Source organism: Oryx dammah, unplaced genomic scaffold, assembly GCF_014754425.2.
Source record: "Oryx dammah isolate SB20612 unplaced genomic scaffold, SCBI_Odam_1.1 HiC_scaffold_29, whole genome shotgun sequence".
Lineage (NCBI taxonomy): Eukaryota > Metazoa > Chordata > Mammalia > Artiodactyla > Bovidae > Oryx > Oryx dammah.
Genome location: NW_024070213.1, coordinates 30,518,087 through 30,534,406, shown reverse-complemented (window position 1 = coordinate 30,534,406; position 16,320 = coordinate 30,518,087). Strand labels below are relative to the sequence as shown.

Here is a 16,320-nt window from a genome sequence, read left to right as displayed (position 1 = left end):
CTTCCCGACCCAGGGATTGAACCTGCATCTCTTGCATCTCCTGCATTAGTAGGCAGGTTCTTTACCATTAGTAACACCTTGAAAGCCCACATGCTCATGATAGTAAGTTAGAAAATGTATAAAAAGAACATCTTAATCACTGCCCAGAGATCACTTGGTATCAGAGATAACTTGTTAAAACTTTGCTATGAGACCTTTCAGTCCCTTATTTCATGTAAAAATAATTATTCTAAAATAAAAATTTTGAATTTTTTGGTTATTTTTTCCCTCATTAAGACCATATGCATGATACTTACTGGCTACATGATATTCCATTGTTTGGAAGTATTTGAATTTACTTAACGGTTACCACTTTATTGGACATTTAGACTATTTCTGTTTTCACCCTAACATAAATAATGTCTGAGAGAAGCATCTCTTTATCTTCAAACTTTTCTCTGATTATTTTCTTAAGTCAGATTTCTAGAAGTGTCAACATTCATTCTGATAAGTGTGCATCTTCTTAAGGCCCTTAATGAGTATGGCCATGTGGTTTTCCATTAAAGGAGATATAGGTCAAAAGGTGTAACAAGTTTTTAAGATTTTTTTAATGAGGATAGCCATAATGTTTTCCAGCAAAGCTGGGCCAGTTTATATTTTTACCGACAGTGATAATGTTCACATCAACACATATTTTCTGTTTTATTTTAGTTTAGTTTGGCAAAGAAAAAATAAATAAAATTCCAGACTCACAGTCTCTGCAAATGGGAAGACTTTGCAGAACTGAGTGCAGTGTTTTGTTCACTTTAAGTATATTTTTATAGTGTTTCTAATCAGTGTGGACCTCACCTTCGACTCACAATGTCCCATAGTACACAGCTATAAAAAGATGTGATCTGATAGTAATCATTTCCCCACTATTTTGACTTGTATTATATAATACATATGTTAGAAAACTATATTATACTGCACCATATGTGCTTTAGTCTACTATCTTTGATAGGTATTCTTAAGATAGTATTTTGCTTTTTGCTATGAAGTTTTATAAACCTTATAAAACCTCAGCATGTTTCATAAACAGTATTTATCATATTTATATCTGGCCTTTGGAAAAATAAAATAAAAACCAAGATGTTGCAATACAGAAAGAAAACTGGAAAACTGAAGCCTTAACTATACTAAGCATAGTGTTGCCATTGCTAGTAATGTGGATCATCTATCATAAGACCTTTAAAAATGACGTAACTTTCCCAATGTTTATGTATTGTTGAAAAAACTGGTATTTAACATTCAAAATAACAGAAGCTTCAGTTTTAGGCAATAGTATATGGTGACTTCATGACTTAATACAAAATATCATTATGACGTGTATAACTTGTGTTAGTTGCTCAGCCGTGTCCAACTCTTTGTGACCACCTGGACTGTAACCTGCCAGACTCCTCTGTCCATACTGTTCATGGAATGCTCCAGGTAAGAATACTGGGGTAGATAGCCATTCCCTTCTCCAGGGAATCTTCCTGACCCAGGGATCGAACCCAGGTCTCCTGTATTGCAGACAGATTCTTTTACCATCTGAGCCGCTAGGAAGCCCCAAATGTTAGCTCACTGCGTTGTCCAGGAAATGAACCCAGGTCAACTGCTTGGGTAGATGGGTAAATTTAACTAAGATGACCGTTATATCTACTACTGTGAGCAAGAATCCCTTAGAAAATGGAGTAGCCATCGTAGTCAACAAGAGTCCAAAATGAAGTTCTTGGAGGCCATCTCAAAAATGACAGAATGATCTCTGTTTGTTTCCAAGGCGAGCCATTCAGTATCACAGTAATCAAAGTCTATGCCCCAACTAGTAATGCTGAAGAAGCTGAAGTTGAACGGTTCTATGAAGACCTACAAGACCTTCTAGAACTAAACACAGAAAAGATGTCCTTTTCATTATAGGGGATTAGAATGCAAAAGTAGGAAGTCAAGAAATACCTGGAGTAACAGGCAAATTTGGCCTTGGGGTAAAGAATGAAGCAGGGCAAAGGCTAACAGAGTTTTGCCAAGAAAACGCACTGCTCATAGCAAACACCCTCTTTCCAACAACACAAGAGAAGACTACACTTGGACACTCCTTATTGCCAAATCCAGACTTAAATTGAAGAAAGTAGGGAAAACCACTAGACCACTCAGGTATGATCTAAATCAAATCCCTTGCAATTATACAGTGGAAGTGACAAAAAGATTCAAGGAATTAGATCTGATAGACAGTGTCTGAAGAACTATGAATGGAGGTTCATGACATTGTACAGGAGGCAGTAATCAAGACCGTCTCCAAGAAAATGAAATGCAAAAGGGTTGTCTGAGGAGGCCTTACAAATAGCTGAGAAAAGAAGAGAAGCAAAAAGCAAGGGAGAAAGGAAAGATATATCCATTTGAATGGAGAGTTCCAAAGAATAGCAAGGAGAGATAAGAAAGCCTTCTTCAGTGATCAGTGCAAAGAAATAGAGGAAAATAATAGAATGGGAAAGACTAGAGATCTCTTCAAGAAAATTAGAGATACCAAGGGAACACTTCATGCAAAGATGGGAACAATAAAGGACAGAAATGGTATGGATGTAACAGAAGCAGAAGATATTAAGAAGAGGTGGCAAGAATACGCAGAACTATAGAAAAAAGATCTTCACAACTCAGATAAACACTATGGTATGATCACTCACCGAGAGCCAGACATCTGGAATGCGAAGTCAAGTGGGACTTAGGAAGCATCATTACAAACAAAGCAAGTGGAGGTGATGGAATTCCAGTGGAGCTCTTTCAAATCCTGAAAGATGATGCTGTGACAGTGCTGCACTCAATATGCCAGCAAATTTGGAAAACTCAGCAGTGGCCACAGGACTGGAAAATGTCAGTTTTCATTCCAATCCCTAAAAAAGGCAATGCCAAAGAATGCTCAAACAACTACCTCACAATTGTACTCATCTCACACACTAGCAAAGTAATGCTCAAAATTCTCCAAGCCAGGTTCAAAAGTACGTGAACCATGAACTTCCAGATATTCAAGCTGGTTTTAGAAAAGGCAGAGGAACCAGAGATCAAATTGCCAACATCCCCTGGATCATCGAAAAAGCAAGAGAGTTCCAGAAAAACATCTATTTCTGCTTTATTGACTATGCCAAAGCCTTTGACTGTGTGGATCACAGTAAACTGTGGAAAATTCTGAAAGAGATGGGAATACCAGACCACCTGACCTACCATTGAGAAATCTGTATGCAGGTTAGGAAGCAGTTAGGACTGAAGACAGAACAACAGACTGGTTCCAAATAGGGAAAGGAGTACGTCACGGCTGTATATTGTCACCCTGCTTATTTAACTTATATGCAGAGTACATCTTGAGAAATACTGGGCTGGAGGAAACATAAGTTGGAATCAAGATTGCTGGGAGAAATATCAATAACCTCAGATATGCAGATGACACCACCCTTATGGCAGAAAGCGAAGAAGAATTAAAAAGCCTCTTGATGAAAGTGAAAGAGGAGAGTGAAAAAGTTGGCTTAAAACTCAACATTCAGAAAACTAAGATCATGGCATCCAGTCCCATCACTTCGTGGAAATATACAGGAAAACTGTGGAAACAGTGTCAGACTTTATTTTTTTGGGCTCCAAAATCACTGCAGATGGTGACTGCAGCCATGAAATTAAAAGATACTTGCTCCTTGAAAGAAAAAGTTATGACCAACCTAGACAGCAGAAAGCAGAGACATTACTTTGCCAACAACGGTCTGTCTAGTCAAGGCTAGGTTTTTTCCTGTGGTCATGTATGGATGTGAGAGTTGCATTATAAAGAAAGCTGAGCACTGAAGAATTGATGCTTTTGAACTGTGGTGTTGGAGAAGTCCCTTGGACTGCAGGGGGATCCAACCAGTCCACTGTAAAGGAAATCAGTCCTGAATATTCACTGGAAGGACTGATGCTGAAGCTGAAACTCCAATACTTTGGCCACCTCATGTGAAGAACTGACTCATTGGAAAAGATCTGGATGCTGGGAAAGATTGAAGGAAGGAGAAAGGGATGACAGAGGATGAGATGGTTGGATGGCATCACCGACTTGATTGATGTGAGTTTGAGTAAAGTCCAGGAGTTGGTATTGGACAAGGAGGCCTGGTGTGCTGCAGTCCATGGGGTCGCAAAGAATTGGACATGACGAAGTGACTGAACTGAACTAGACATCCGCTTGGATACAGCTATGCTCACCACTATACTGCACCCCTTATCTTATTATAAATCAAATTGTGATTGCTTACACTAATTCATATCATGATCATTACAATCCTATTCTGTAAGATATGTCATTAGTAACAGACTCTGGAGCTGTTCAGCATTTAAAGCTCAGGCCCTCTGGACTCATCTGCCCTCATTTTGTTTATTCATTGTTCTGCCTTCTGAAACACTCATACGGATCACTGACCGGTTTCTGTAGCACCACTTCCAAATTAGGCAGTGCCCTGGAAGAGAAGCCACTTCAAACAATAAAACTGATAAATGGCCAGAGTCTGCTATTTTAGTTCTTATTTTCATTTTCTCCATTTAATAGTTGCCCCTCTCATTGCTGCCTTCTTAATCGAATTTGACTTTGTGCTACAAGTAGAGACAGAAAACAGTTGATAACTAATAATAGATCACTCCTCTGAAATCAGGAGGTTGCCAAGCAGTGAAAGGACTTTAACTATGTTACTATGAAAAAAAAAAAAAAAAACTAATTAATCTAGAGATATGTGTTTCCCCAAGTCCACAGTATATAATCCTGCTGTAGTTCATCCTAGTGAAACTGAGAGTGGATCATAATCCCTGTGTATTTGTGCATTGCACTCTCTCTTCTGTATGTTCCAGGGAACAGGCATTTGCCAGTTTGATAAAGACCAGTCTGTTTTCAGGGCTCAGCTCCAGATTTCCCAAGCCATAGGCCAAATGGAATCAGCTTATAAAAGCTTGCTTCTCTAAAGTGAATTTCAGTGGTTGATTTGTGGGTCCTAGGGAAATGACCAGTCAACAGAAGAGGCCAGTGCTTTTTCCCACTGTGTGCTGGTTCTTGGAAACTAAATGAGCATTTTTCCCAGTGTGGACTGGGCTCGGCATTTTCCTCTGCGCCTGAGATCCCATGACCAGTCTTGAATGCCAGTTGGCCCACAGCGAGTTGAAGCAGCCTGTTTATAATTGGAGACTTTGGTTAGCTGATTTTGAAACTGCTTCTCAGGACTGTAGAAGTCCAAGTTATTTGCTACATTCAGATGTATTCTGAAATTTGGTGGGTTAGAATGGGGTGCAACATATACCCCAACGTGTGCTTCATGTGCATGTAAGAGACGTGTGAACTGCTCTGCTATAGGAAAATTCTGTGCCAGAATGTGTTGCCTCAAGAAAATTCTATGCTTTCTTTTAAAAATGTTTAGCTTGTTAGATACAATTGTTTGTGGTGCTCAGTGGGTGGGATCTTATACATACATAATAAAATGGAAGAAAGAGTCAATTAAAGATTCAGGTTATTCCTTCTTAACTCCAGCATTCCACATCATTTGAGTTCTTTCGACCTTTTACGATGATATGTTCCAGTCTGCATTTGCAAAACGGAAGGAAAGAAGTGAGGACAAAGTAGGAAAGTCACTAATTTCTTAAATATTAAAATACTTGAATAAGAGTAGTCTTTTTCTGGATGCTTGCCTTTCTTGTCCTCTTTAGTTTCTTTGTAAGAAAATAGTTAATGTAAATTGCTTTTCTGGAGGAAAATGTCAGTTGCTATGTTGTATCCTTTATAAATAATTTGAGTTTAGGTTTCTGGTATTTGAAGTATAATGCAGTATCTATGTCCAAAGATGTCATTTGCCAAGGAAAAAATGTGTAAAACGAATCTCTTGCTTTGTTGGAAGATACTTTTGTGTCCTTTCTCTCGTGTACCTCCCAGAGGAAAGTATATTTGGCCAGTCTACTGTGATTACCTTCAATCAAATAAATTGTTACTGATATTTATCATAGAGCCTGTTCACAGGTTGACCTGGTCTGCACTTACAAAACTTTCGAATGCCCCAAAACATAGTACCTGTCTGAGATACTTGTGTGTGTGTATGCTCAGTCATGTCTGACTCCGTGACCTCACAGACTGTAGTCCACCATCCTCTGTCCATGGGATTTCCCAGACAAGAATACTGGAGTGGGTTGCCATTTTCTCCTCCAGGGGATTGAACCCACATCTCTTGAGTTTCTTGCATTGGCGGGTGGATTCTTTACCAGGAGTGCCACCTGGGAAGCCCCAAGGTACGCAAACTGTAGCTAACCACCCAAATTTGAAAAGTGAAAAAATACCATGGGTAAAAAGTTGGCTTAAAGCTCAACATTCAGAAAACGAAGATCATGGCATCTGGTCCCATCACTTCATGGGAAATAGATGGGGAAACAGTAGAAACAGTGTCAGACTTTATTTTGGGGGGCTCCAAAATCACTGCAGATGGTGACTGCAGCCATGAAATTAAAAGACACTTACTCCTTGGAAGAAAAGTTATGACCAACCTAGATAGTATATTCAAAAGCAGAGACATTATTTTGCCGACTAAGGTCCGTCTAGTCAAGGGCTATGGTTTTTCCTGTGGTCATGTATGGATGTGAGATTTGGACTGTGAAGAAGGCTGAGTGCCGAAGAATTGATGCGTTTGAACTGTGGTGTTGGAGAAGACTCTTGAGAGTCCCTTGGACTGCAAGGAGATCCAACCAGTCCATCCTAAAGGAGATCAACCCTGGGATTTCTTTGGAAGGAATGATGCTAAAGCTGAAGCTCCAGTACTTTGGACACACCTCATGCAAAGAGTTGACTCATTGGAAAAGACACTGACGCTGGGAGGGATTGGGGGCAGGAGGAGAAGGGGACGACAGAGGATGAGATGGCTGGATGGCATCACGGACTTGATGGACGTGACTTTGAGTGAACTCTGGGAGATGGTGATGGACAGGGAGGCCTGGCGTGCTGCAATTCATAGGGTCACAAAGAGTCAGACACGACTGAGTGACTGAACTGAACTGAACATAAATTTAAATACTGGGACTTCCCTGGTGGTCCAGTGATCAAGACTTCACCTTCCAATGTAACAGTTGGAAATTAAGTCTGTGGTTGCTAAGATCCCACATGCCAAGTGGCCAAAAAAACCAGAGGATAAACAACAGAAGCAATATTGTAGCAAATTCAGTAAAGACTTTAGAAATGATTCATATCAAAAAAGTTTTTAAAATATGAAATACTTTTATGAATTACCTAGTCAAATAAGAAATTAGTAAAACGCTGAACAATAAAGGTGATGGAGGCAGGACAGGAAATTGGTTGGGATCAAATGTACCTGCTTGCAATACCTGCACAGCAACTATTCAACCGCAAGCACTGTTCAACTACAGGCATGTTATTTGGTGCCTCCTATGGGTCAGTTTCCTCACTTATCAGATGAGCATCATAAGGCCTCCTGCTTATGGAAGTTGGGAGAATTACATGGAAAATGTCCAGCACATTGCATAAATATATTAAATATTGAACAAATCTCCGTTTTATGAATGTGCCACTATTTTACTAAATTCCATTCCATGCTTCAGAGAAGTGTCTTTCTGTGGGTCCACATTCAATTATTAAGTGGTTTAGGTATCTTGCTAAACACTGGGGATGGCAGCAATGAAAGATGGGGTGAGATCCACAGGAGTCCACAGTCTAGCTGGAGAAACTGGGCAGGGAAGCTAGTTATGCCATGGTGCATAGTGCTGTGATATTATGCACTACACAGAATGCCATGAGCCACATATAAGGCTCATTGAAGCTTATCGAGAAAGGAGGGAGCTAGCTAGTCAGTACTTCTAGGGACTAAATTGCATGTAGTGGGAGAAAGGCCCTGATGTGGCAAGCAATAGGGGATAAAGCTGGAGAGTGAGCAGATAGAGGATGCCAACGACGCTGAAAAGTGCAGGGTGGCCATTTGTTATTTTAAGGCGAGGAATGTTTGAACAGATTTGCATTGTAAAAATACGACCCTGGCAGCATGGTGGCAGTTACTTCACCCTTGGTCAGGATTCATGCATTTTCCATAATTGTTTTGCCTCTGTGAGTTCTAGAAGGCCCTCGTATGAACAGGAAATGCTTTTTGTATTACCTATTTATTCATTCAGCAGACATTTCTTGAGGAATTGCTATGTTATATTTTTGGCACTGGGCTAGATTTTGAAGATGAAAATCTTGTTTTAAAGACTTCACAGTCTAGTGGGAGAGATAGACGGTAACAAAACAAATAAAATAGCAGTTCAGGGGACTCTTAGCCAGAGAGCCTGGAATAATGGGGACAAGGGAGGGGAAATGGAGGGGGGAGGGTTCAGAAAAGTGCTAGTATTGGGTCCTCTGAGGTTCACTGATTGGAGATCCAAAGTGGGATCTTAGGAAAATGAAAGAAAGTTCCACCCATGTTCCAGTCACACTGGAGCATTGCTTCCTTATGTTCAGCAAGAGTTGTTGTTTAGTCTCTAAGTCGTGCCCGATGCTTTCACTACCCCATGGACTGTAGCCTGCCAGGTTCTTCTGTCCATAGGATTTCCCAGGCAAGAATACTGGAGTGGATTGTCATTTCCTTCTCCAGGGGATCTTCCCAATCCAGAGATCCAACCCTTGTCTCCTGCATCAGAGGTAGACTACCACTGAGCCACCTGCAAAGACCTTCAGCCAGAATGGGGATCGTTAATTTCATAAAAGCTTCAGTGAGATTTGTATGTGTGCTAGAAATGGAAAATTGAGTCAGCTGAGCTTACTTGAATGTCTGAATCATTGGTTTATACCTCTTTGACTGATTCAACAAGCATTCATTGAGTAATGTGTGCCAGGGGCTCCTGGACTTAGAGTTCCAAAGACACACGAACCCGACCATGTACTTTGTACACAGAGACGTAGTGTGAGGTTGTTTAAAAGGTATTCCTTTGATTGATAAAGCTGTGCTCCTTAAAATCCAGTCTCGTCAAGACATTAGAACAGAATGACAATGTCTACAAAAGTAAAGAAAGGAACGCCATTTCATAAGGCATTTCTACACCATCTTTCAAGTCTGTATGATCAGGCTTTGCTGTCAAAGACTTAGAGTGCAAAACCCAGAACTCTCTTTTTTTCTTTTGGTTCTGAAATTCTTTTTTAAATATCAGTAATATATACAACATACAGTTTATCATTTAAACCACTTTAAGTGTACAGTTCAGTGGCTTTCAGTACTGTCCTGTAAACATTACCACAGTCCATCTCCAGAACTTTTTCATTTTCTCAAATTGAAACTCTATCATCACTAAATAGTAACTCCCCTTGTACCTCTCTTCCCAGGCCCTGGTGACCACCACTGACTTTCTGTCTCTATGAATCTGTGTATTCTGGCTACCTCATATAAGTGGAATTAAGCAATTTTTGTTTTTTTTTGTGTGTGTGTGTGCCTGGCTTATCTTATTTAGCATAATGTTTTCAAGGTTTATTATCCATGTTGTCATAATTCAAATATATTTGAGTCAGGAATTCCAGAACCATGGAAAAAAAGTATGGCAGATGCTCAAAAAATTAAACATAGAATTACCATATGATCTAGCAATTCCAGTTTTGGGTGTATACCCAAAAGAATTGAAAGCAGGAACTTGAATAGATGTCTGTACACTCATCTTCATAGCAGCATTAGTCACAATAGCCAAAAAGTGAAACAACCCAAATGTCCATCAACAGATGAATAAACTAAATACAGCATATACATACAATGGAATATTGTTCAGTCAAAGCTTTCCTTAAACATTTCTTTTTAGTGAAATCTAAAAAAGATTGGGTTGGCCAAAACATTAGTTCAAGTTTTTCCTCAAGATATTCTGGAAAAGCCTGAACAAATGTTTTGGACAACCCAGTACAACAAACTCATGAATATAACAAAAAAGAAATTCACAGAGATATAGAGAACTAGTGGTTCTCTATAGTATTGAAATTACCATTGGGGAAAGGGAAGGAGGGAGGCACTACAAAGGCATAGGGCATTAAGAGGTCTAAACTCTTGTGTATAAAACAAGCTACAAAAGATATATTGTATAACACAGGTAATATAGCCAGTGTTTTGTAACTATAAAAGGAGTATAACCTTTAAAAACTGTGAGCCACTTTACTGTACACCTATAACTTATATAATATTGTATCAACTAAGCTTCAATTAAAAATTTTTTCTCATATGAAATTAACATATACACACCACTACTGATATATATAAAATAGATAACCAACAAGGACCTACTATATAGCACAGGGAACTATACATAATATGTTGTAGTAAACTACAAGGGAAAAGAATCTAAAAAGAAGTATATGTGTATGTATAGACAGATAGATAGATTCAGATATACATATCTCGATTCCTGTGCTATACACCTGACACTAATTCGATGTTGTAAATCAACTTGTTGTTGTTTAGTTGCTAATTTGTGTCCCACTCTGCAGCCCCATGGACTATAGCCTGCCAGGCTCCTCTGTCCTGGGATTTCCCAGGCAAGAATACGGGAGTGGGTTGCCGTTTCCTTCTCCAGGGGATCTTCCTGACCCAGGGATCAAATCCAGGTCTCCCACATCGCAGGTGGATTCTTTACTGTCTGAGCCACCAGGGAAGCCCAAGAATACTGGAGTGGGTAGCCTATCCCTTCTCCAGGGGATCTTCCCGACCCAGGAATTGAACCAAGGTCTCCTGCATTGCAAGCAGATTCTTAACCAGCTGAGCTACCAGGGAAGCCCCTACTTCAGTCAAAAAAAAAAAAAACCCCACAAAATTTAATGATTTGTTTTCTGTAAATGAAATTTAGAAGTTAAGAGATAGACTGCCCTAGTGGGTTTTATTTACCTTCATGTTTCAGAAGAAAGTAAGCAGTTTCTATGGAATATGAGGCTATAGGGCTTAAAGTTCATGGGCAACAAACTGAATTTACTTTTCTTCTCTTTTTTATTATCTGTCTTTTTAAATTCTGTATTATATTGTCTTTTTAAATTTTGTATTGTCTCTTGTGTCTCCTGCATTGCAGGCAGATTCTTTATCATCTGAGCCACCAGGGCATCACCCTTTATTAATAACTGCTGTACAGCAAAGTAATTCAGTTATACGTACAGATGCTTTTCCTCATTTTATTAGTCTGTCAAGAACAAACTACTGAGACCTACCTGGGGGCACTTGACTACTAGCTCAAATGAAAAATAGAAAAGAAATCTTTCGTTTCAAGTATGTATTTTCTAGTTTCCTGCCAATGGTAGTTTTCCCTCTATAGGTGATGCTGCCTGTACCAAGCCAGTATAGTGTGCTAAAAGGAGCATTTCTCGTCTTTCAAGTTCACCGACTTTTCTTTAGTATATCATTTTATTGATGGAGGGGTGTTTTCAGATTATGCTATTGTTTTCTTTGATTCTTTCTTTTTATTCTGATGCCGTGTTGCTGGTTTGAGAAATTTAGAGTGGGTGGGGTCGGTGGGGCAAGGGGTCTTGTGTCCAGCCTTTGGAGAACACAGTAAAGGATGTTTGTGAACTCCTAGAGCAGAGCTTCTTAAACTGTATCATGCTTACGAAGCATCTCTGGATCCAATTAAAATACAAATTTTGCTTCAGGAGGTCTTGCGGGGTCGGGGGCTGAGATTCTCTGTTTTGAGGAAGCTCCCGGATGATGTTGACACCACTGATTTTGGCTGACATTTTGAGGAGAGGGCCCTTTCTATGCAGGCTGTTGGAATATGGGCAACATATAAGTAGTGCTTATGCAAGGCTGTATAGTGGATGTGGACCCTTGATCTCTGTGTCATATGCTACATGCTTTTACTTATTTCTCTGTACCTTTGTTACCCTCACTTTTAAAATTAGAATAATGATACTTCCTTTGTTAGTATTATTATTTTTAACCACCTTATTTCAAGTTCCTCTGCAATTCTCTTGTCTTTGACAAGAAATACAGTTGCAAAAAAAAAAAAAAAAGTGCAAGAGTGATTTGGTTGAATTTAGGTTCTGGTTTTTCTAAGATTCTTCCATTTTAAGCACTGAAAGGCTCAAGTCCCACGAGGCCATCAGTCTCTGGCATTCCCTAGCTGAATTCCCAGTTGGTCTTGAAAAATGATTCTTAGAGCTGACTTGATTACCATGGAAATGGTTGGGGGGAAAGTTTGTTTACTTAGGTAGAACTTCTTTGGTGGTGGTTTTATTTTTAACCCTTATCCTGTGCCTGTTTGCCTTTTGTAGTGTTCAAAAGCTGAATGAATTTCTCCTGAGTGATGAGATTGGTGAGGACAGCTGGCGAACTGGTGAAAGTTCTCTTCCATTTGAATCCTGTAAGAAGCACACTGGAGTCGTAAGTGTTTTGCTTGTTACGGGAGCTGTGAATAAGGGGCCATCCTGAGGATGGATAATTTAAAATGGGTGCAGTTAGAAGAAATGGTCAGCTTTACTTGTAACCTATGTGAAGAAGAGAGGCTTTCCAGGTGGCGCTGTGGTAAAGAACACACCTGTCAGTACAGGAGACTTGAGACGTGGGTGCAATCCCAGGACTGGGAATATCCCCTGGAGGAGGGCATGGCAACCCACTCCAGTATTCTTGCCTGGAGAATCCCATGGACAGAGGAGCCTGGTGGGCTACAGTCTAGGGGGTCGCAAAGGGTCAGATATGACTGAGTGAGCACACACGTGAAGAAAAATTACTACCTGCTTCTACAACAAACCTTATAGGTTTAGAAGCAATAAAGAAATGTATAAGGCTTATCTTTATAAATCATCAAAAGACTATCCCAAGAAGGACAGCTCATGTTCAATTCAAAAGGAAACAGAGAGGTTGTCTATCCCAAGCTTTATATAAAAATAATATAAAATAAAACTCATGTATCATATTCTTATAAGACCTTTAACTGTATTATACTTTTTAGTTTAAAACTTGCTTTTTGATGCATTATGTCTTTTGATTTATTTAATATATTACATTACATTACCTGCATTGTTTTCTAGATGAGTAGTTTTATTTGCATGTTGTTTTAGTCATAAGATTGGTGAGTGACAGAGCCAGAATTGGATCTTCCCTGGTACCTCAGTGGTAAAGGATCCGCCTGCAATGCAGGAGATGTGGGTTTGATCCCTGGGTCAGACTGATCCCCTGGAAAAGGAAATGGCAACCCACTTTTATATTCTTGCCTAGGAAATTTCATGGACAGAGGAGCCTGGTGTGCTCCAGTCCATGGGGTTGCAAAAGAGTTGGACACAACTTAGTGACTAAACAACAATAGTAAGAATTAAAACCCGAGTCTGTGACTCCTGAACCAGTTTGTTCATCCATTACACAAATATTTACTCATATCTCTGTAAAGCCTGGAAACACTGTTGATATTATTTTTCATGTTTTACATGGAACGTTACAAGTATTATATATTAGCTTGTGTTTCCAGACTTAGAAACTGCCCTATGCACTTTGTCAAGACCTGTCGATGTAGCTCTGAGCAAGGCAGGCAGGGTCTCTCTTGTCACAGAGTTTGCCTTTTTGAGGCAGGAGTCAGATGATAAAAAGTAAAAAGGTGAGATCATTTTCTTGTGGGAAGATAATTAAAGAAGGTGTTAGAGAGTGACTGGTGTCCTCAGAGCAGGGTAGTCATTCTCCAGAAGGTCCCTCTGAAGAGCTGGCATTGGAGCTGAGACCTAATTGAAGAGTTGATGCCTCTTCTGCAGAGGCCTAGGTAAGGGACCAGACCATTTCTGGGGGAGAACTAGCAGACGGTGTGACACAGAAGTGGGGATTAATTTGCTATGTTCAAAGAACAGAAGGGCATTATGGCTGATGCCTGGTAAGGAAGAGAGAGAGAAAATGAACTAGGAGCAAGGATAAAGTGCTAAAAGTTGCTTTGGTTGCGTCTGACTCCCTGCAACCGTATGGACTGTAACCCGCCAGGCTCCTCTATCCATCGGATTCTCCAGGCAAGAATCCCGGAGGGGTTGCCATTTCCTCCTCCAGGGAATCTTCCCCATCCAAGGACCGAACCTGCATCTCTTACAACTCCTGCCTTGGCGGATGGGTAAAGAACAAGGATTGCAGGTCCTTGAAACCAGGGAGAGAGTTTGGATTCTATTGACAAGCAATAGGAAACCATTGGAGAGTTTAAAGTAGGGACACATATAATTTTGTTTATATGTTTAAAGGCTCACTCTAACTACTGAATGGAGAGTTGTCACTGGGGACAAGAGTAGAACAGATGGGTCACTAAAGAGGCATTATAATGGCACAGCAAGAAATGGGCATGGTTAGAATGTGTTTTGGTTGCAATGGACCTTGTTAGAAGTTATCAAATTCAGCGTACATTTTTTTGGGTGGAGCTGATGGAGGCTTGCTGATGGATTGAATGGAGGTGAGGAGGGAGAAAGAAGACTCAAGGATGAATCCTAGGTTATTGGCTTGACTACTGAGTAGATGGCAGAGTCAATAACTGAAACAGGGAGGCTGAGAAACAAGTAGGTTGCTGCTGAGGTAGAATCAAGAGGTATATTTTGCACATGATAATTCTGAGATATTTATTGACATCCAAGAAGAGAAGTCACCCTTGGAGATGTAAATTTAAGAGCCATTGGTCATTAAATAATACTTAAAATAATGGGACTAGATTATACCACTTTCTTGAAATCTGTGTCTGAAAAATTCTGAAGAAAGTCTTTAAAATTAATATGCCTATTTCATAAGAGTAATGTAGAAAGGAGTTTGTCTAAAATTAGTTACAAGTTAATAATTATTCATTTACTATTAGAGAATATATGAATATATCTACCATTTGTGTAACCAAACAAAAATGGACATACAGTCTCCTGACAGGAAGGAGTTGAGGCTTGGAAAGCCTTTACAGGAAGTCATTCTGCATTAAATTTTTCTTCACAGTGTGTTTAAAACTGCTAAAAATACTTAAGATAAGCACTGGGCTGTCTTAGACGTGTTGATTTCTTCTGCTTTCCTGGAGTTATTTTTTTACTCTCTGTTGAGTTATTTTGTTAAGCAGGTGTGATTTTTTTTTTTCTTTTGGGCTGAGAAGGAACTACCACTCATGCTTGTAGATACTGGAGTGACAAAGTCTGAGATGCTTGTGTGCTCTTGTATGGAAATGGACACCAAGATGGGAACATGTCATAGAGCGTCTACACTTTGAGGCAATAGGAAACTCAGGCAGTTGATGAGAACCAACCTTGTCCCTTTTGGGTGATAGGTTCCCAAAGAAATTATTAGATCATCTTTCAGAGACATGGGGATGAGTGCAGGGAGATGACCTCAGGAGAAGGGACAGAGGAAGTCAAGTGTGTAGAGTGAGGGGATTCTGAAGAATCTTTTGCATGAGAGGAGGGATGCATGAAAAGTTGAACTGAGTAAAGGTTGGATGGAAAAAAAGGATCCCCTTTAGATGCCTCCAATATCTTTGGGGTTATTGAAACCAGACCGGACTTCTGATGTCTTTTGGGGCCATTCATCAACTGCCGATGCGCCAAACCACAAATGACAAACTTTTAGAAATGGAGAGAAAAAAAAACTATGTTTGAAAAGAACGCGAATGGAAACTCCTTCTTGAGAGTGCTTAAGAAGCTATGTATTCTGTAAAAGCTTAGAGCTAAGTGGTTTTGGCTGCCGAATCTCCATGGAGAATTAGTGACTTTCTAGTGCCAGAGCCTCTTCAAATTACATCTGTGAGATTCAGACTCAAATCTCTGTCAACACGTCTCCTCCTCCCACCCCTCTCCTTAGGTTTGTGAAGAACATGAAGTCATCCCTTTGGACCTCTGGGGGTGATACTACTATAGAAGTTAAGACTCTAGAAGACAGCGAATATATGTACAGATGTAGACAGGCCTAGTGTGGGGAAAATACTCAGCTGAAAGGATAGTTAGTGACTCTCTACCCCATCCCCTGTGAGGTTATCTGCAAGGACTCTGAGAAGAAAAACAAATCTAAAAATGTCGTGAACATTCTCTTTTTTTCTCTCTTTCTTTTTTAAGTTTAAAATGCATTCAACAGTTTCTGTGTGACAGAACCATTGCTAGTTCTTCTCAGTGGCTTTTTAATCTGTGTATTGATTGGCGTGTAGCCTAGCATGTGTTATTTAATTAGTTTGATTACGGTCTGAGCCACCAGTGAAACCCTACGGTGAAAGTGTTAATCACTCAGTCATGTCCAACTCTTTGCAACCCTGTGGACTGTAGCCCTCCAGGCTCCTCTGTCCATAGGATTCTCCAGGCAAAAATACTGGAGTGAGTAGCCATCCCCTTCTCCAAGGGATCTTCCTGACCCAGAGATTGAGCCCAGGTCTCCT

At 40.0% G+C, this 16,320-nt stretch overlaps 1 protein-coding gene across 9 annotated transcripts in view; it reads left to right on the top strand.

Moving 5' to 3' along the window:
• The window catches only part of ABCC9 (ATP binding cassette subfamily C member 9), a 159,377-nt gene that overhangs the window by 37,985 nt on the left and 105,072 nt on the right, over nucleotides 1-16,320 (top strand). For all 9 annotated transcript variants that reach the window (XM_040235321.1, XM_040235325.1, XM_040235320.1 and 6 more), the window contains one exon: nucleotides 12,242-12,350. In XM_040235321.1, the coding sequence (XP_040091255.1) occupies nucleotides 12,242-12,350 (109 nt within the window). The remainder of the gene's footprint in view (nucleotides 1-12,241; nucleotides 12,351-16,320) is intronic.